At 41.6% G+C, this 22,873-nt stretch overlaps 1 protein-coding gene across 1 annotated transcript in view; it reads right to left on the reverse strand.

The window, feature by feature from the left end:
• Positions 1 to 1,438: 1,438 nt before the first annotated feature.
• The window catches only part of LOC144785175 (uncharacterized), a 133,588-nt gene continuing 112,153 nt past the window's right edge, over positions 1,439 to 22,873 (reverse strand). The window contains exon 3 of the mRNA XM_078664236.1: positions 1,439 to 2,014. Within this exon, the coding sequence (XP_078520362.1) occupies positions 1,986 to 2,014 (29 nt within the window). The 3' untranslated portion in view covers positions 1,439 to 1,985. The remainder of the gene's footprint in view (positions 2,015 to 22,873) is intronic.

A 22,873-nucleotide genomic window follows, 5' to 3' on the forward strand; every position in this document is an offset into this window, starting at 1 on the left:
CTGTCACTTTCCCCAGTGCCCTCAGGTTGATTGAAGTAGGTACGGGGAGGCTTTGAGATAGACATGGAAAGAAAGAAAGGTGTAAAGGTAGACGGAAAGCCATCAGAGAAGGAGAAGAGAGAGAGAATGGATGGATGGATGGAAAGAGAGATTGTGTGAGGAGATGAAGGAAGAGACGCTGATTTTTAGCATTTTTGCCAGGGCTACTTTGGTTCTCCAATTCGGCCCTGAGAGCAGACCTCACTAGGAAACCAAGACTTTTTCAGGAACATCTTTAAAAAGAGATAAAAAAGAATCCAGCATTTGCTTGATAAAAGTCAGAACGTGATAGAAAGGGGAAACGTCACATAGGAGAATGGGGTTGAGTGAGTGTATATTTTAACACTGTGGATGGACATATTTTGCTACATTTATTATTTGGTACAGTTTTCCAGGACTGAATGCAGTGAGGCTCTCTATTGTTTCCTTCCTAATTGCTTGAAGAAAGGGTGACTAGCCTCAGTGCCCCTCTGCACTTGACATGTATGTGAAAGTTGTCATGTGCTCCTTTGGAAGATACAATTGCAAGGACAAAAATCACAAGGACAGAAAAACATAGTCTGCAATAATAATAGTTGTTGATAGAAGATTTTGAAGCAACACACCAAACGATCCTGAGACAGAGCAGAGGAAGAGTCCAGCATAATCTCTGGGGTTGAAGAATTCAACACACTAAAGCAGCGGAGGAAAAAGGAGCAAAAAGCAATGACAACAAGTTTTTACCCTGGGGGATGAATGCAACAAAAATAGGGGAATCCAAAGCATTGCAACACATCCTTCTCGGCTCCAAGCTCCCTTATATGTGAGTGGAACAAGAAAAAACTTTATAAGAAAATGGTAACACCGTCTTCGGCAGGATAGATCTGGTGGCAAAAGCTGTGAAGGTGACCATCTTGATCAGAAATGAATATATCCACAACCACACCTGCCATCACAGGAAAGTGGCATTGTCCTGGAATGGTAGGTGCAAGAAAGGAAATCAAATGATCTAATCCTGGATCTTTTATAGAACTGCCTGGCGGCTGCAGATGCTCTCCTTGGATGCTGTGGCCGTGAGCACTCCAGCACTGGTCCACAGTCCTGGGTGAAGATGATTGGGAAACCTCCTTGCACAGCAAGTGGCACCCTCCCATCTGCTTCTGCATGACCAGGTAACTGTGCCACCATCTCAATGGACTCAACTCAGTTATCCTAGGATTTCAGAATCTGGATGTAACAATATTTTTCAAATATGTACACCTTACCTTGTCGCAACATCAACAGAATACTTACACTTTTTACTTAGTAAATGTACTTAGCTTCTAAAAAATAAATAAAGGAAAGGTTAACCACCTGTGATTAAATAGCTACCTTCTGTGATGAGTAAGTGAGTGTATAATGAGGGATTCAAACACACTGGCACAGCCTTAAACAGGAAAAACACACTGTTTAACACATTTTATTGTTACCTTTCTTGAAAAAAACAATATATTGACATATTTTGGACATGTACTTACATTCGTATTTTAAAATCACAAATTACAGACATCGTTACAATTATAATCTTGTGGTCATTACTCAGATTTCATAATGACATCTTTCAGAACTATGTGTACAAGTAAAGTGGACATGCCCAAATGTAAAAACAATTATCAATTCTCGAGGTGCAAAATATATGAATTCAAGAAAATAATATATAAAGCAAGTGATATTTCGGAATAGCAAGTGATGTGATGTTAAACCGAATTGCAGCAGATATCAATCGAAATCGTTATTTTTAATGGAGACATTGATAAGTGAATCGATTCTAGGCATGTGCCTTTCCTGGTTGCCTTCTTCGGACTTACTATTATTCAAAAAGAATGCAACATGAACTAAACGCTATGGACAACGGGTTGTTATTTCCCATTCACATCTGAGATATCATTTCATATTTTCTTTGTAGGTTTTCTTCATTCTGGCCTTCATCAACCATTCTGTTTCAGACAGGCAGGACCTAAACAAACAAGGGTGATATGTCAGAAAATCAAGAAGCAGTAGAAATTCAAATGATATGACACCACTATAAAGTATGGCTTAGAAATAGGAATGCCTGGAATAAGACTTTTACCGCTTATATCAAGACAATCGCTACATGATTAAATGTGATGTGTTATATAAATAAATAGATGTATGCTTCCAAGAATCATTTTGGGACTTTTTTTAAGCATTGAATGCAAATCTATGTTTTAATTCTATACCATTTGCCTACATTGACAAAATACTCCCCTTGTACCCCTAAGAATGGATTTAGATATCCTCCCTATTATGGACATAATCTCCTACGGTCCATTGCTATATTGGCGACGGCTGTGGAGTACCCCGGAGTTGAGCCACTAAAGGGCAGAACTAAAAGTGGTAATGTTATCAATCGGGCCGGGGGAAGTATACCCTGGCTGTCTTACGTTAGAGATTCTTACCTTGCCATGGGAATGGAGGACCTATGGACCTCACCTGAAGAATCTTGTCCGGCTATCTCTAAGAAAATTCTGGCAAATGCGCTGAAGGAGTATAAATGTACCAGAATCTTACAGGTAACCAAACCTACTACTTTAACATATGGGTTCTTGGATTGTAAATCTTACTATAAATTTGAGCAGGTGCTGGATTCATACAACAGCCTTTAGCTAAGAAGTTGTTTCTGCAATTCAGATATGGGACGCTCCCGCTTGATGCTATAACTAATAAGTGGGTGGGCCTATCCCATCGCCTATGCCCTGGGTGCCTAGTAGAGGAAGAAAGAGATATCCACATAATGTTCTTCTGCCCGGCATACAAACAGGCTAGGTTTAAATGGGTTATACCACTGTGTAGAAACCTGGGCATTAGGAACTATTGTGAATTCTATAGGATCCTAAAATCTGACACTGACCCGGTCAAAGTTGTTGTTATCTCGAAATTTCTCTTTGCAATGTGGTTGGAAATATGGCATTTATTGAAATCTGATCAGGCTACAAGTAACACCTAGCTCTATTACTCCGAAAACTATAGAGAGTGGGTTACTCGGAGTTACATTCCTGTGAGGGATAGCAGTGACTGCTCCCAGATTGACATATTGATTTTGGGCCTCTTTTTTCCTAAGTGTCTATTGGATGTGTTTTATTATCCTTTTTATCCATTTTTAGCTTAAATTATATTCTTAATGATTGTTTTAAAATCTACGAATTTCCCATAAATTACGATCATATAGTTTTTAATTTTCTACAGTGCTTTGCCTATCTCCCTATGTATACATTACAGTCTCTTCTGTGATTTTATATCTTTTCCTTCGATATGAATTTCTATATGTTGTGAATTTTAAATGTGCTTTTATGGCTGTTAAAGCCGAAATAACGTTTTTGTGATGATGATGATGACAAACGAGCTTCAGGCAATGTTTGCTCCTCTATTAGCATGGCAATCAAATTTCATGATGATTCAACATTTAGGATAATACTGAACACACTCTGAAAATATTGTTTTCCTTTGCCTACATAGCCTTTTTTTTGCCAACTAACAAAATATTCAGACAAATCAACAGCAATGCTTAATCAGTTTGTAGTTTAGCATGATGTTGCTTCTGATGGTCTAGCTATGGACTAGTTTAGTGACCGTTGCCCTAAATCACTATATTTTGCTGTTTTTCACGTACAATGTATGACATTTTACTTGTGATATAATTGCACCCAGCTTTTTTTGCTTTTTATGGACCCGAATTAACGGTACTTTTTACCTCTATGCACTAAGGAATTGCCAAATAGCTTATCAGCACGTGTGGTTTTCCCTGAGCTCAGATAACAGGTTGGATGGTGTAAAAATTATAAACTTTTCCCAGATTTACTAACATTTTGGTCGTGGTTTTTTGCCACTTTTTTGCCACGACGCAAAATGCTATTAGAGATTTACAAAGTCACACAAGGGCCGATTTGTGTTGCCATCAGTGGCTTTGCATTGGGCAGGCATTACATGGGTGAAGCATGAGTGTTCCCATGCATCCACACACGTATTTTGCCACAAACCCAGATTTACTAAAGGCAGTAAACCTGGGTTTGTGGCAAAATTGTACCCCTACCCCAGAGAGGCGTAATGCTACTTCCTTTTTCCATGTATGCTATATTCTACAGCACACAGATAAATATGCCTCTAAGTATTGTTCTTGTTTAGGAAGGTGTACCCTCCTGCCCATTTGAATGATAAATCTGCCATTAAGTAAGGCAGCTGTGACTGTTCTTCAGAAATCATTCCCCTGCTGTAGTTGATAACTTGTACTGTGCTTACAATCATGCTTCTTTTTAACTTTGGCTTAGGGAGAACTAGAAACTGTGCTCTCACTACTGATAGGCGACTGGCAAAAATAAACGTTGTGAGTTTACGTTGATTTCTTTATTCTATCTGTAAGAGGGATCACTTTTAAAAGGTTGATATACATAATTGCTGACTTCTGGTGCCTCGATTGCTCCCAACAGTTAAGCATTAATTACTTTCCTTCACATTTTCCTCGAGTCCTGGAAAGGTGAGAGGAGGTGTGAATGGCCGCAAACCTAGGCACCTCCCAGGGCAAAAGACATAAGCAGCTTTGCTCTTTTTATTACTCACAGTCATAGATCAAGAAAAGAATATCATGGATGAGATACCTATGCAGTTAAAAGAACTGGTAATTGGTGGTTTCCTTCTGCTTAGGGAACATCTTTAAGTGAGATGGGTGACATTTATGCCAGGTCCGCACCAGGGCCGGACTGGGAACTGAAAGCAGCCCTGGCATATCTTGGCAGACCAGCCCCCTTCCGGTGTGATGTGAGCACGCGCAGCGAGCGTGCCTGAACGCTACTGGGGGGTTTGGGGGGGTCCCCCCCATGAACATTTTGGAAAACGACAGACCAAAATGGTGAATTTTACAGCACATTTTTCATTACATATTCAATTGTATGAACTTTCAAAGCACAGTAAATAGTAGATGATGACCTTAAAGAGAACCAGGTTACCCACCCAATCATATGTACCCATAGAAATTCTTTCATAGAGCACCAAAAATAGACACAGGTAGTGAATCAGAGAGCACAAAGTAAAAGTGAGACCAGCCCCCCACATGGTGGATAGCGAGCAAGCGCAGTGAGCAACCACTACTAGGGGAAATTTGAGGGGTTGAACTTGTCCCCCCCAAGAAAATTTAGGAGACAGAAGGGCAATACAAAGCATTTTTCAACACATTTTCCATTACATATTAGATTGTATTAACTTTTAAAGCATAGTAAATGATTAACTTATGGAGCACCAGGATACCCAGTCATAAATCAATTCAGTGATCTTGTGTGTGGGGGGGATCGCAGTGGTGGCCATTTAGTGTGGTATGGTAAATCTGGTCCCATTCTCAACAGATCAGTATTACAATTATTCAGCAATAGCAACGAGATTGTTGAGCAGGCTATGCAATGCAAACTGTAATGGGAACGTTTTGAAAAGTTAGGTAGAAACTATAACGTGGAAGGTCGGTGTTATTACTACGAGGCTGCGTTTTTTCTGCAACTTTACCAATTAATTCACATCTTCAATTGCATTTTTGTCAGATGAGCCAACCAAGTAACTTTGTGAAATTTGCATGCAGAATATATGCTTAAGGCTCAAGTCTCTGAATTAAGATTGCAATTAACTATGAAAGCACAGTACTATTAAATCTTACATTTTGTGCTGGTAATTAAACACTATTCAGAACACGAGTTCATTTGCTGCATGGCAGCCACTGGGAGATTTGCTGTTATGAGCTTGGTATTTTAGCACAAACAAAACACAATGATTTGAATGGTGTCATTACTTGTTATATAGCAAATGCTGATTTCCACCATACGTTTTTATGTGAATTAATATAAGTATGGTACCTTATCTCAGAGAAGCTGGTAAGAATGAAACTCAGTTAGGGGTGGCCGGGAGTAGTAACTCCCACCCCTGGCTTGCCCTTGGGTACTCGTGGTGGCACTGCCCTTGTTGGTTTCTACCCTTGCACCAGGGGTAATGAAGAAGTCAGGAGCAGAAATCGAAACTAAGGAGGGTTTTAAAGGGCCTATTAGTGTGTGAAGTGCCCCATACTTGACAACTTTAAAATATTTTCACTATAAGAGAGAGGAGGAGGGGGCATAAACAAGGGAGTTATGGCTAGCGAGTAGCCTGAGAACCGCACACCTCTCTTTCCCCTAAAACTCTAGCAAGAGCTTCAGAGGCTACCACTAATTTCCTTGGGAGTTTGCAACCCCTTTTATGGACATCAGCAATGCAGAGCCTTCAGACACAAACTGGAAGGCAGCTCTGTGTAAGGGTTTCCACCTCACCTTGTCTAGCACTATGATAACAGCTCTTCCCAACCATGTGAATGGAGCCAATAGTGTGACACACGGTCACACCATGTAAGGTAGCAGTTCTAGCTTCCACATCTGATCTTGCCTTGCTGCCCCATGGCCCTTAGGAGCAAGTAGGAGGCTGTTGAAGGGCTTGGGCTGGGATCAGAGATCAACTCAGTGATGTCATCAGAGGATTGGGGATATCATTTGCCTAACACAGCGCCTTATGTAGAGTACTCTGTGCAGCTAATTTGTTACAGATTAGAATTGATGCAAGGCAGACCCAGCCTTTTCAGCTTTCTGAGGTCAAAAAACACGAATACTGTTCAGCTGGATAATCTGTTCCTTAGACATTGAAATAGAAACATCATAGAACACACAAGAATTGGGTATTATGAAACAGCAAGTCTCTTTCGGAAACTTCTGTCAGATTGCACGCTGGGAACTGCAGCTACCGTCACTGTGGCCCATCTGCTGAATAGTGAACACACAAGTGCTCATTTTAACAGCGCAAACTCCTTTCTTGTGAAATCCGGACTGAAATCCGGACAATTAAAAAAAGATATAGGTCACAAACCAACTGAGCCAGCATCAAGGGAATGCACCGAGGGCTCTTAGAAATGTACACATTAGCCTAAGCGGCAAGTGCCAGTGGCAACACCAGTGGAAAACAAAACATGTGTAACTTTTTTTAAAAGAAACACACTAGAAGGCCCTGTAGTCTGCTTAAAATATCTTTTTCAGCACAAGCCCCAAGTTGTGGCTTGTGCGGAAAAATATATTTTAAGCAGACTTGCTGACCCCAACCTTTGCCCCAATTACAGCCCCCAAGAGTCAAGCAGCACAGCGCCACCAAACGGAGTACACAACATGTATCATGCCTGCTGGCTCAGAACATTTCAGCTGGCCTGGCCCTGCTCGGAGTCAACACACACATGAACAACAGACAACACCTGACCCTGATGAAAAGAAAAGCCATTTTTACTGAATCTGACTTCAGTGCATCAGGGTTTGAGGTCAGTGCTGCACTGATGGGGGCGGCGGGCGGCCATGGGGCATGGAAGGAGGAACAAAAGCAGGCAGGCCTGCTCACAAATGCATCCACACTCAGGGGCAAGAACGCAAATGCGCTGTGCTGCCTGTGCAGAACCGGGCCAGGGATAAAACAAAAAGGTATAGGCCCAGGCTGGGTCTGGGCCTAGGCCTTTGGGGGGGTGGGCTGCCTTTACCGTTTGTTTAATCCCGGCCAGGCCCACAGTGCCATGATGAATCTATCTACCACCCCCTTCTCTACACACCCTCCAGGTGCCGTTGCCGACCCCTGTTGTCAGGCACAGACAGAAAGAGGGCCAGAGCTAAGAGTCCCTCGGCAGACAACCAGGAGGCAAACTCCCAATTATTCAGTGGCCCCTCCTCATTGAGCTGAGGGAAGGGAAGCAGAGTGAGAGTTTGGATTTACAGACCAAAGCATGCGCACAGGTTCCACTTTCACACTATGCCAAATAAACAGTGCACATAGAACTTTCAAACATATGGGCGCGAAAGACCCCAGAGATGAGAGACTGGAAAAACTTTTGAAACAGGGGAGGCCGGTGCGCTTCTTTTCCTTGATGCACAGGTACAAACACCTATACATGCACTGGAATAAATGCTGCCACCACGGCCACGCCCACAAACCCCAGCAGAGAACACAGTATTCACTGTCTGGAAGAGGGATTCACGTTGGGTGTCCGTTTCTCTGTGTACTAGTTAATATGCTAGTGCTGCTGCTAGTGCTGCTGTTCAGAAAAGGAGTAGAGGGAAAATCAGCTGTTATACAGACATTTAAATAACACTTATAATATCATAATGGCAGTAGCGTTGTAAACCACGGGCCAATCTTCATGAGGCCTCACCGGCTGAATCCCCTCATCTAAGAGGGCCACTGCATCAGCACATTAAAGCTGCAGCCAGGAAGAGACGAGTCACATCAGAGTCACTCCTTTTCACTAATCACCATTGCAAAATGCACAACTGTAGAATATTTCTGTGGCCGATAATATGGCCCATGTGTTGTCATCTGCCTGGCTGCTGGTGACAGGTAATGCTCATGTGATGTGAGCTGGGTTTAGTTACGTCCTGCCAGGGGCAGCCTCAGAGACTGGGGCGCAGGCACTCAGCAAAGCGCATAGAAAACAGAAATGGGGCTGTGCACAAAAAGCTGACTCATTTCAGGGCTTTGTTCACTCCCCACATCAGATAAATGCACGCTTCCTGTCCCACTGTGGTGCCCTCTGACCTCTAGTCTTCAGCTCTGCTCCTCCCACGGTTGACTACATCTATTAACTTCGGTCCTATCTACCTACCCGTTGACCTCGCGCTCCTACTCTGCTGTGCATTTTCTGATTGAAATGCAATTTGCAAAAATGCAAATGACACTCACCTGGCGGCTGGCGGCGGGCGGCAGACAGTCGACAGCAGGGAGTGTGACACTGGGAGAGGCAGGGCTAGGGCTTGAAATAATTAAATTATGGGTTGCCGGGAGAGGGCCTCTCGTCCTCTCAGTCTCTGGCTTCTCCTCATGCGCTTTTTATTGTGCATGTGTCAGTGCCAACAACCAAGCCTGCCCCACCCCCCTAAGGTGCTTGAACTGAAGACTAGGAGCAGGCCACGAGCGCACGTGACCCACCCACCCCCTAAAATGGCACTGCTGAGCCCGCTCCAAATGCATCATTTATCCTTAACAGAATGCAGCCACAGTCACAGATGATTGAAATTCTATTGAGATTTATTAAATGGTGCTATTTACCGCACAGAGGCTTTGGAGCGAGTGAGACGCTTGCAGACTGCCAGACGCAGCAGAGTGCAGTAGTGAGTCAGTGACTGACTACTACTGAGTCTTCAAAAAATTGGCCCCAGCCCCACCCAGCAAAAAAACTGGCCCCGGACAAAAAAACGGCCCCCAACCCGGCCAGCCTACCGGATGGATTGCCCAGTGCCCGGCATTAGCAGTCCGGCCCAGGTCCGCACACACAAAGAACTCTGTGCCTTTTCAGTTAGCAATTGTACATCCTAGTGGCAAGGAGCCAGTGGATCCTTTGAAGTAAGAGTGTCAAACAGAGAGGCAGTCACCATGCTGTCTGAAAGGGATAACACAGTGCTGATCGTAAGGGGTGGGTTTCACTTTGATCATCAAACAGTTAGAAGTGGTAGGCCTAGGTTAGGAACAGGATGCAGGGAGAAAGATACTCAGGTATTTGTAAAACTTGGGAATAAGGCCTTGAGGGATTGATTTTGCCATAAGTCACAGGAAATTTTGAGGGAGATAGGAGAGGGTTGTGATGGCATTTTAACTACAAAATTTGAGACCTGCGGGGCGACCTGAGCCCTATACCCCAAATATTTGAGGACTTCAGGGCGATCTCAGGCCTCACCATAAGCGAATCTAAGTCCTATGGATTCGCCTTTAGGACTGCAGGCTTATCTACTCCCCTACCCTTCGCCCCTCACGAATTCCAGATGGCGGAAACCACCTTCCGATACCTTGGGATGCACATCTACAGGGAGGCTGACACGATGATAGACGGCAACCTTGGAAGGGCAATAAGGGCACTAAAATCGCAAATTCAATTCTGGCTAACACTGCCCCTTTCAGTAGCCGGCAGAGCGGCCATCTCTAAGATGGTGATGCTCCCTCGTCTCATTTACCACTTCACCAACCTGCCATCCCTGATCCCAGCAGCGACATTTAAGACTCTTGACTCACTACTCACGGAACTTATATGGGGGCACGGGCGCAGACGCATAGGCCTCGCTAAACTACAACTCCCCTCTGACTCCGGTGGAATGGGCTTACCGGACTTTAGGGCTTATAACTATGCGTGCCAGCTGCAATGGCTGGCCTACTGGGTGGCAGGTCGCAATCTCCACGAGATCAACATATCGGAGGATGAACATACAAAAGGGAGAGTACACACATTACTTTTACCCGGATCGGATCTGCCGAGAGACACCCCACCACTCCTCAGGCTGGCAGTGACATACTGGCGGAAGGCATTAAAGTACACATCCCCCAAGACATCTTATGCCCCCACGATCCCACTCTTGGGTATCCCGCTGGGCTCGGGAACGCTTACGACGAACAGACTGGTGCCCTGGCACGACGCAGGAGTGTCGCATGTGGGTGACCTGTTTGAGGAGGGGCACTTACTATCCTTTGAAGACTTCAGGGCCGCGCACGGCGTTCCTAGGGGCTCATTTCTTTTACGCGCAGGCCTTCGCCACTATATAACGCACAAGTGGTCACCTGAGGGACAAGAGCCTGATATAAACCCCCTAATAACAATGCACTACCTCATGGGCACGGGCGGCCATCTGACCAAATGGCTCACTGCTAGCATTAAAACGGGGAGGGCTATCACACTGTCACCGCTCAGGGCGGCATGGGAAGGGGACATTGGGAGGCCTCTGAGAGACAAAGAGTGGGAGCGTATCCTTCAGTTTCCCAAGAAGGTAGCTAGAAACCCAAAGTTTAAGTTTATTCAATTGATGTTGCTACATAGAGCCTACCTGACCCCACACCGCATACACATGATGTTCCCTGATGCGGATGGCACCTGCCCCCGGTGTGACACTGACGACGCATCACTAATTCACATGCTATGGCAATGCCCTAAGTTGGGTTATTACTGGACCACTATCCATGACTCGCTTGAGAGTGCGGGTACCCTGTCCCAATCACTTACCCTAGAATATACACTGTTAGGGCTAGGACCGCCAACACGTACTAGAACCGCGGCGACACGTTTTACAGACATGGCCCTATTAATAGCGAAGCGAGCAATCATGATGAGGTGGAAGTCATCCAAACCACCCAACCCTGAATTATGGAAAGCAGAGGTAATACGGTGGGGCAAGGCAGAAGGCGAGGCACTACAGCGAGAGGAACGCAGAGGTCTCCGGAAAACACAGATTTCACTGGATTGGTTTGCCATAGAGGGAACGTTTGAAGCTGGGGATGACGGGGACGATGGGGATACAAATGACTCGCCACATGTAGAATGAACGTGTCCAGATCTAGTCATTTCATGCAATGTCACGGACTGTGGTGCACTACGATGGGGTACGAGGAATCCCGAACCATCGACCATTCTACCCCAGCCTACCTGTGTGTGTAACTAAAGCTGCATTTCACGGTGTCGTGGGTGACCCAGATGTAAATACTACGATTATACGCATATTGAGAGAGTGTCGGGAGGGATTCTCGAGGGTGGGGGGTGGGTTCTGGAACAACGTGGGATTGTTCAGTTAACATGGTTCCGGACAACAAAACGAAAAAATCAATGATACTATGTACTTATAAGTTCTGAGCAGGCACATGCATGTACCATCCTGATTATTACTGCGCTTGACTCTGTATGTAACTGCTCTACCTACTATGCTAATAAACAGATTTTCAAAAAAAAAAATAACTACAAAATTTGGGGCTCTGTCCACGGAACATGGAAATGACGCCTACTTTACGGCAATAACTCATAAATATAGCGTCCTGACAGACCAGGTACTCACCAATAACTATGCCACACACAGAGAGTAATTTTTATTCTGCAGTGTTTATGTCAGAAATCAACATTCTAAGCTTGCCTTCAACTCATCTCTCCAACACTTACGTCACAGGACTACAGTGTACAGTGGGAACCAAAAGAGTTCCAGCGTTCTTTTATTTACAAGGCACTATCTCTACCGACTTTGTTAAATAAAAAGTTACACATTTTCAAAATAAATAAAAAACATATAAATAAATTAAATGAATGAATCAATATATATATACAGGCAATTATAATTTTTCAATCAAACGAAGCATGCTCCTGAATCGCAGTGGAACCCGGGAACTGGCAGTGGAAGTGTCTTTGATCGGCGCCAGTGAGGTGGAATCATCAGCATTTGCAGTCATTAACAGTCTGTCTGGCCCCTGTCTCTACATTGACATCGATGATTGGTGAGTGATGGACCACATGTCGAAAATGAGAGGAATGTCTCATAAGAGAAAATGAGAGGAATCTCTCATAAGAGACTTTCCAGTACTCTGGGCAGCTACCATGTGTCCTTTGGTGTTAGTGATGGTAAAGGGCTCAGCCTCTAAATTATCATCAGACTTTCTTTTCTTGTGTTGTCTGGCAAGCACTCGATCTCCTCTTGTAAATGCGTTGCCTTTCAGAATATCTTTTAATCTTCTGTTTGCGACCAATGTCCTTAGTATGAATGTCTTCCTCGTTCTTCGATCTGAGGTGGTCCATTGGGGCAGCTTCGTCGTCCTGGTTCTTCCAAACATGAGAGTGGTAGAGCTTCACCTGTTGTTGAATGAGGGGTCAAATGGTAAGTTCGAAGAGTAGTGTTCAAAACAACTTTGTGGTCGAGCTTCTCCAAAGTACTCATGAGCTGTTGTACCAGGTAAGTGGCTTGGTGCCAAAGAGCAGTACTTTTTTGATGCTTTATAGTGAGGTGAATTTGAAAGTCTTTGAATTCTTGCCTATTAAAAGGTGGATCATTGGCAGATTTTAGGACTGTTGGTACACCCCATGTCACAAAGATGCCGTATAATATTTGAATAAGCTTTTAATGTGTAGTGGATAAAAGGTCTTCTACCAATGGACAGAGGAGTATTGAACAACAATGACTAGAAGGTGATGTTCTCAAGAGGACCAAATAAACCAATAGGAATTCTCTCCCAAGTATGATGTGGAAATTCTGATATGTTTAAAGGGTGCTAAATTGCTTAAGACAAAAGACAGTTGACTATATGACAAGCCATTAATTTTTTTAGATCCTTTCATCAAGGTGAGGAAACCAGACTTAGTCATGGAGAGCTCTATTGGTGGAAGCTATTTCTTCTCAATGGCCCTCATGGACGATGTAAATCACTTTTGTTATCATAAACTCTCAGGAATACAGTATGTGTACTTTGTAGAATGAGGCCTTCTTGTGCCACTGAAAGTTCATCTCTTACATTTTTGAACTTCAAACACTCATTGGCATTAGTGAGAGGTATAGAGTGTTGACTGATGAGCAATAATGTCTTTAACTTTAACATGTGACTATCTTGGCTCATGGCACTGACAATTTGTTCTAAAGACATGGCAGATGGTGCGCTTGAGTTTACAATAACATTGATGTAGCCCCCACTGTCTTAGATGGGATACCAAGGCACTGTAATGTCACTCTTGAAAAATATCAAGCAGGATTCTGATCTTTCCCTGGACGTAGGGAGTAGTTGTATTCTTGCAACCTCATACCCCAATGCTCAATTTGAGGAGGCATTTTGGCTTTGGGATTTCCAAATATCATCAACAGTGCTTGATGATCAGTCACAACTGTGGAAGGCTTTCAGTACAAAAAAACATGGAAATATTCAGAAGCTCAAACCGCTGCTAAACTTTCTTTCTCAGTGTCGTGCCTGTTCCGATCGCGGTCATGTGGTTGGCAATGTTCGGACCAGCGATGGTTGGCAAAACACAGAGAGACACCAACACGCATGCGCGGAGGTCAGCGCATGCGTGTGATTAGTATTTAGTCCTTCCTCAACAGTCAGAAAACGCTTCGCGTTCCTTCCGGATTACGGCGTGGCTGCAGTTTTTCCGGGTCACGGTGGTGGCGCTTGTCGGGTCTCGTCGGGAATCATCTCGGCGTTCCCTGTTCCTCGCAGTTCGGGTTTCCTAGACAGATACAGGTATTCGTACTCGGAGAGTCGGTACCGTTTATGATTTGTACAAAGGCAATTATCCTGTGCCTTATTTCTGGTCCTTTGGAAGTGACCATTGCGGTGATATTGTTTGTGCATTTTGGGTTGTTGTGACTAAAACGAAAGTATAGAGTATAGAGCGTTGTCTCTTGATTTATGTTTTTGGACTCACACTATTTTAGAGTCTCGATTTCAGGAAAACACATATAAAGACCTCACACAGGTAATCAGAGTTAGATACCTCTGATACGTGACCTTTTGTTTTGATCAGGTTCACAGCAGTAATACCTATAGATATATTTTAGGGTTTATACAGCAGCAGTGTTATCTATATTCTGGTGTGAAGATAACAGAAGAATATATAAAGGCATTCAACACGCAGGAGATCCCCACCATATAGACACAGGCATTCAACACGCAGGTAAACACAGGCTCCTCCAGCTTTTCAAGATATTCACTTGAAGTATTATCATTAAGGGATATACTATATATTTACCTTCCAGACGTTCCCCGGCATTATTTTCCCTATCTCCCTCTATTCTGTGAAGTGAACAGGACATTGGGGAATCTACAAATATTCATACAGCATAACGAACAGGTAGTTTACTATTTTATTCACTATCATATATCTTTAGAGTCATAGGGATTGGTATTAACCTCTATTTCTTGCCTTCTAGGGAAAGGTTAACTGAAGCCTCCTTGTTCCCTGAAAAGACTACCTTACCTGCGTCCAAGACCCTGTGTTTCCCCGCCTTTCCTTGTTTTGTTTCCCTGCTTTCCCCACACTGGCATCACTTTCTGTTACCAGTTATTATATATCTTTGGTGCAGAGTGAACCTGTGAGGGGGAGTTGTGGACATTACGTCAATTCCATGGTGTTTCCGAGGCAACCATATTTACAAGCTTGACACTCAGGTTGCGAGTAAGCACTTTTCGTTTATGACAGGCTTTTACTGGTGTATGCAAACAATATGTCTCCAAGGGTATACAGTCAAAATATCGAGTTAAAAATATAGAATTACATTAATATCGAATAAAAAATATAGAATGGACTAAATATCGAATGGACAGAACAAAGACAACAAAAATATCGAATGTAATGGACAAAATATCGAATGGACAGAATATAGACAGCAAAAATATCAATTTTGAGGTAAGTAAGTTATTATCAATTTACATAAATATAGAAAGTCAAAATATCGAAGTATATAATATAGATGTTAAATATATCGATTTTTTAATAATATCAATTTTTTACAGTGTTTTTTATGTTAGTATATGTGTGAAAAGTGTATATTTATTGTACAATTTATTTTAAGTAATGAATTTTATGGTATTTAATTTTTGCGTCATTTAATTCTGTAGCGGGTTGTGGGTTTATAGGGGAATAGGGTGGGACGTAATATAATTATAATTGATTAAATGTTTTAATTTATTTATTGGTATTTATCTTGAATTAATTGGTAATTAATTTTAATTGGAAATTTATTAAATTATAATTAGTCATTAATTTTGATTAATTGATTAATTGATAATTATGCTATTATTTTTTTTTTCTGTAGCGGGTTGTGGGTTTATAGGGGAATAGGGTGGGAAGTAATTTAATTATAATTGATTAAATGTTTAATTTTTTTATTGGTATTTATCTTGAATTAATTGTTATTTAATTTTTAATAGGTAATTAATTAAATTACAATAGGTAATTACATTCTATTAATTGTTTAATTGATAATTATGTTAATTGTATTAATTTATTTACTGTAGCGGGTTGTAGGTTTATAGGGGAATAGGGTGGGAAGTAATTTAATTAATTACATTTTTAAATGTATTTATTGGTATTTATTTTTAATTAATTGTTAATTATTTTTCAATTGCTAATTAATTAATTGTAAATTGGTAATTAATTTGTATTAATAGGTAATGATTTTTAATAAATATTTTTTATTTGTATATTTAATTGATTAATTATTATATTATATTAAATTGGTAATTATTTTTAATTAATTTGTAATTGGTATTAATATTGATTTTTTTAAAATTAATATATGAAGTATTCCTTACTTCATATTCCCTACTGTTGCACTCACTGCAGTGGGAATAGTAATTTTTACCCCTACGCTATCCTACGCTTTCTCTACTGTTGCACTCACTGGAGTGGGTATAGTAATTTTTACCCCTACGCTATCCAACGCTTTCCCTTCTGTTGCACTCTCTGGAGTGGGAATAGTAATTTTTACCCCTACGCTATCCAACACTTTCCCTACTGTTGCACTCTCTGGAGAGGGAATAGTACTTTTTACCCCTACGCTATCCAACGCTTTCCCTACTGTAGCACTCACTGGAGTGGGAATAGTAGTTTTGACCCCTACGCTATCCTACGCTTTCTCTACTGTTGTACTCTCTGAAGTGGGAATAGTGATTTTTACCCATGCGCTATCCAACGCTTTCCCTACTGTTGCACTCTCTGGAGTTGGAATAGTAATTTTTACCCCGACGCTATCCAACGCTTTCCCTAATGTTGCACTCACTGGAGTGGGAATAGTAATTTTTACCCTCCCGCTATCCAACGCCTTCCCTACTGTTGCAGTCTCTGGAGTGGGAATAGTAATTTTTACCCCTACGCTATCCAACGCTTTCCCTACTGTTGCACTCACTGGAGAGGGAATAGTAATTTTTGCCCTCCTGCTATCTAACGGCTTCCCTACTGTTGCACTCTCTGGAGTGGGAATAGTAATTTCCACCCCTACGCTATCCAACACTTTCCCTACTGTTAAACTCTCTGGAGTGGGAATAGTAATTTTTACCCCTCCGCTATCCAACGCTTTCCCTACTGTTGCACTCTCTGGAGAGGGAATAGTAATTTTTACCCCTACGCTATCCAACGCTTTCCCTACTGTTGCACTCACTGGAGTGGGTATAGTAATTTTTACCCTCCCGCTATTCAACGCTTTCCCTACTGTTGCACTCTCTGGAGTGGGAATAGTAATTTTTACCCCTAAGCTATCCAATGCTTTCTCTATTGTTCCACTCACTGGAGTGGTAATAGTACATTTTACCCTTTCCGCTATCCTACGGTAAAAATACTTTATATTTTTTATTAATATTACGTTCATATATATATATGTATTAACAAATCAATTTGTATGGTTTTTTTTTACTTACTTTAATTATTTATACATTTTAAGGTTATTTAAGAATTTTAAGTGTGTTTAAGTTAATTATATTTATTATTTCATTAATTTTTAATTACTTTAAAGCATTTAAAAAACTAACTATATTTTTTACAAAGATATTTTTGATTCGATATTTTTGTACTTACCTGTTTGGAGATAGGAAGTCGATATTTTTGCATTCTATATTTTTTACTCGATATTTTGGTAGTTCTATATTTGTATCATCGGTATTGTTTCAGTGATCCGTCTCCAAGCACTAGGCTGTCCAGTTTGCTGTGCAAGGATTGCGCCTAGTCTGACAGGGCTAACGTCAACTACAACCTTTGTATGATGCTTGGGTTCAAAGTAGAAGGAAACATTTTTTTTTACCAACTACAAGTTGTTTTAAACCTACTATTTATAGGAGAAAAAACTTACCATATGAAACTTATTGGTAATTGGGGCATATATTATTCGTGCCCTTTTATTTCATTATTTTCTTATTTTTTCAAAAGTATAAATATGTCATGAGAATTGGGAAACTAAACGTTTTCTACACATTTAACAATTTCTAGTCATATATACAAATATACAATACATTTAGACAATATAATACAACATTTACTTTGCAATATATACAGACAAATATTTCTCTAAACAAAAGAATCAAGAGTAAAGCATGCGACTCATAAGACAATTTGATCACAAACCTAATTGTAAAAAATTTTTTACACAACAATGGACCCTAGATAAATTATATGGTCCAGTTAAGCAGCTATTTGCTATCCTTTGTCCTAGTGCCGACGCGTTTCGAACTCAGTATATTCAATTACGAGTTCTCATCAGGGCTTGATCTCTTGGGTATTTCTTTGGGTTGGCAGCCGCCGATCCGCAGGTATTTTATTTATTTTTCCTTCTTTCAGGCTGGAGTTAATGGGACCTTTGGGGCTTCTTTAGAAGATCTTTAACGGAGCCACTGGGGTATCATGCACTGCAATCCACGGCACTTTATCTGCCTTGCTGGCCCTTTTGGTTTAATGCTCAGGCTGCAGCGTTTTTTACTCTCTCTCACTGGTGTTTGGCATGCATGCCTGGCGGGCGCGCCGCTTTTCATAAATCTACAGCGTGTCTCGCTGGTTATTCTTTTATGACGAATTCACTCGTTATGCTCGAACTCCGGTCTATGCACCAATTTGTTTCCTTTCAAGAGACGGCAATCCAGACTCGAGGAGCAAGTCGCCGGATTGCCGTCTCTTGAAAGGAAACAAATTGGTGCATAGACCGGAGTTCGAGCATAACGAGTGAATTCGTCATAAAAGAATAACCAGCGAGACACGCTGTAGATTTATGAAAAGCGGCGCGCCCGCCAGGCATGCATGCCAAACACCAGTGAGAGAGAGTAAAAAACGCTGCAGCCTGAGCATTAAACCAAAAGGGCCAGCAAGGCAGATAAAGTGCCGTGGATTGCAGTGCATGATACCCCAGTGGCTCCGTTAAAGATCTTCTAAAGAAGCCCCAAAGGTCCCATTAACTCCAGCCTGAAAGAAGGAAAAATAAATAAAATACCTGCGGATCGGCGGCTGCCAACCCAAAGAAATACCCAAGAGATCAAGCCCTGATGAGAACTCGTAATTGAATCTACTGAGTTCGAAACGCGTCGGCACTAGGACAAAGGATAGCAAATAGCTGCTTAACTGGACCATATAATTTATCTAGGGTCCATTGTTGTGTAAAAAATTGTTTACAATTAGGTTTGTGATCAAATTGTCTTATGAGTCGCAAGCTTTACTCTTGATTCTTTTGTTTAGAGAAATATTTGTCTGTATATATTGCAAAGTAAATGTTGTATTATATTGTCTAAATGTATTGTATATTTGTATATATGACTAGAAATTGTTAAATGTGTAGAAAACGTTTAGTTTCCCAATTCTCATGACATATTTATACTTTTGAAAAAATAAGAAAATAATGAAATAAAAGGGCACGAATAATATATGCCCCAATTACCTATAAGTTTCATATGGTAAGTTTTTTCTCCTATAAATAGTAGGTTTAAAACAACTTGTAGTTGGTAAAAAAAAAAAATTCCTTATACTGTTGGTCCAACTGACTACACGTCCCAGGACCTAGCTCCTTTTTCTTTTCTGGGTTCAAAGTAGGCCATTTCTGTGGCACTGTCAATAGCATGCCTGATTTTTTTAGAAGCTCTTCACACTTTCACAAGCCTTATGACATATTCATTTTCATTAATTCTTGTAACTGTGCACTGACCATAGCAAAATCTTGTGTGTAGCTAGAACAGCTAGAACAGTAACTGGCCATTCCAAGATATGATCCTGACACAGAAATTTCTTGTGGTGGATTTGCAGTGGTAACGCTTGCACTTTAGCTGGATCTAGTTTCATATATTCACGTATGAGCACCCTAAGGCTCACCCTGACCTATGGACGTGAAAGTGAAAAAAGTGAAAAAGGTGAAAAAAAGTGCATCAAGGAAAGAGCAATTGCTCATTCCCGGTTACTCCTGGTTTAGGAGGCTTGCCAATTTCAGGTTTCTGCACTTGTAGGAAGATTGCGATCTGCACCATGGGTCACGGGAGGGGGGTGGAGGCGTAATTGGCACACCGCCCTCGACGCCAGGCACCCTCTTGGAACCTGAGACTCCCTCGTACCGGACCCCGGACCTTTTTAACTTTTTTCACTTTCACGTCCCTAGGTCAGGGTGAGCCTTAGGGTGCTCATACCGCCAGGGTTTAGCACATATAATGGTCCTGATGAATGCCTGGTAAACTTACACCGTTTTATAGGCAGAAACATGTTGACTGACGTTATTATCGGTTGGAATTAACCAAACAGTTTATTTTAGATAAATTCCCAACACATAACAACATTTTTTTTATCTGTGTCCTAGTGATCTACAAATAAAGTATGTTTTTTTGATACACTTAAGACACTTTTATTATTATATTTTCACTGCACGCCTTTACACAAAAACCCGCTCCGCAGTAGACCTGTCGTCGCAGCACACTAAAGAGGCACTCGGCCTCTTTAGTGGGGCCCAATGATGAAGCATGTCACCGACCAGGTCGGTGAGTGAGGGCTTTCTTAACTGACCTAAGTCAGGCCAGTTTTCATTCTTGCTCCATATTGTGGTTATTTTCATACCACTGACCTCTCTTTTTTTGTTTGACTAAAACAGATAAATGGCAAGTTTTTGTCCCACAAATTTGCAGTGCATGTTTGCTTCAAAGCACAAGTCAATTATTTGTTAGCTTCTGAATTTTTTTGTGTTTCCAGCTCCTGTCATAAAAATCTTTTAAGATTATTATCAGTGGCGTTCTGCTTAATTCGGTACCACACCTTGATGCATGTGTTCAATCTTCCCAGTGATTCATTCATTAGGCCAAATTCTAGGCGCATCTGCGCTGGTGATGCTGAGCTTGGAGGTTGAAGAACTTTTTTATAGATTTTTGTAATTAGGTTGTTTAAAATAATAGCATCCTTACCCTGCATTGCTACACTAGCATATGCTAAGGTGGGAAGTACTTTGCTAGCAATCACTATCAGTTGTGGTTTGAACGAGGGGCCTTCCAATTCTTTTGACAGAGTGCTGAGTGAAAATATTAAAGCTCCTGCTCTTTGCGTCAGATAATTTTTCTGATCTTTTAGGGTAAGCTTGTCGTCGATGTAATATCCCATATATTTATAACTTGATACCCTTTCCAACTGTTTTCCTTCCAGCATGATTTTAAGATGTGCTAATCGTCGGTTGGTGATTAACATTGTTTTTGTTTTGGATAGGTTGAGAGCAAGGTTGTTTGCAAACAGGAATTCTGACAGTTCAGTTAGTAGTCTGGACAAGCCTACTTTAGTTAAGCTCATAAGCACGATGTCATCGGCGTATGCCAGATGAGTGAGTTGTAAGTTGCCTAGTTTCGGCGAGTGAGCATTGCAGTTGTTTAATTTACCTGAGAGGTCTGAAATAAATAAATTGAATAATTGTGGAGCCAGGACGCAACCCTGTTTTAAGCCGGTTGTTGAACTAACTTTTCTTGATAAATGTGATCCATCCCCTAGTTTGATTTGTGTCCAGGTGTCAGAGTAGAATAACAGCAGGCCCCTTAATATGCTCTCTGGTATAGCCCATGCTCTCAGCTTAGCCGATAGTAGGTTCCGATCCACGCTATCAAAGGCGGCTTGCAAGTCTTTAAAACACAGGTTCAGATCCTGTTTAGTGCGCTGGCATTTTTCGGCAATCATGGTAATAGATAAAATGTTCGAGGTAGTTCCGATTCCTTCTCTGAATCCAGTTTGGTTAATTGGGATCATTTCATTCTCTCCTGACCACTTTACCAGATCTTTTAGAAGGAGTGATGCAAAATATTTGGCTTATACGTCCTGCAGTGCTATTAGACGATAATTAAGAGGGTTAGACCTGTCTCCGCCTTTGTATATGGGCGTGATGATGGAGCCTTGCCAGCTTTCAGGAATCAGGTTATAAGTTTGCACATCTGCAAAGAGTTTTTCCAGAGATGAGCCCCAATATTCCGGTACGTGTTTATAGGTGGCTTGCGCGATACCGTTCGGCCCCGGTGCCCCATTGCTTTTGCCCTTTCTGATTATATTAATTATCTCCTCTGCAGAGTAGGTGCCATATGTTGCTATAAGGAGTGAGGTATTCCTTGAGTCAGTTGTTGGTGACTGACTGCAGCATTCTTCTTCGCTGCTGGTTTTATTGAGATGTGTTGAAATGAATTGCTGCCCAGATACCTTTAATGGATTTTCTTTAAATTTTGACGAGAGGAAAGTTGCCCATTCAGTTTCCTGAATGTTCGATGTTAGTACATTTTGCGGTCTTGTTAGTTGGTTTATGATCTTCCAAAATTTATTTGAATCCGGGAGTTTAGAACTGGCCAGCAGATTAATCCAGAAATCATCGTTCGTCCGTTTTTTATACTCCCAAACCCTTTATTTATATAAATTTCTTTGTGCAAGAAAATTCTCCAAATGGTGCCGATCTTTATCATTCAGCTGCAGCTTCTTTTGACTTCTGCGTAAATCCCTTCTTAAGTTTTGCAGCGCCATCGGCAGTTTCTTATTTGGGTTGACTCTCTTAACCCTCATGTTTGATGATTTCATTTTTGTCTTTAGTTTCTCCAGAAAGAGGGGCCAAGCTTGTATCTTGTTCATTGTAGCGTTTCCACACTCATTCAGTGTGACCTCAATTATTGAGAATCACTCTTCTTTGTTGGAGTTAGTCCAATGTATTCGTTTTTGATTAATTGTACTTAGTTGGCCCCCTAGTGAGTATGAAGGTTGAAGTCTTTCCATGCAGAAGTTGAATTTAATGTGTTGCATCGCATGATCACTCATAGGTGTGTATTCAATATAAAAAGTGGTCAGTGGGGCGATCAATAAAAGACTTACGATGGTAAAGTCCAATGTTGATTGGGTCTGCGTGCCGTAATACGTTTTTTTCTGCGGTCGGTCTTCATCTGTCCTTCCATTCAAGACACCCATGCCTAGATACTCCAGCTCCGTTACCAAGTGTATGCCTAGTCGGTCCTTTCGAATCCTTGTCCCGCTTTGTGTCTGCTGAGGAATGCTCCAGTGATGTTCTCTGCTGCTAATATTTCGTCT

This window comes from Lissotriton helveticus, chromosome 10, assembly GCF_964261635.1.
Source record: "Lissotriton helveticus chromosome 10, aLisHel1.1, whole genome shotgun sequence".
In the NCBI taxonomy this organism is placed as follows: domain Eukaryota; kingdom Metazoa; phylum Chordata; class Amphibia; order Caudata; family Salamandridae; genus Lissotriton; species Lissotriton helveticus.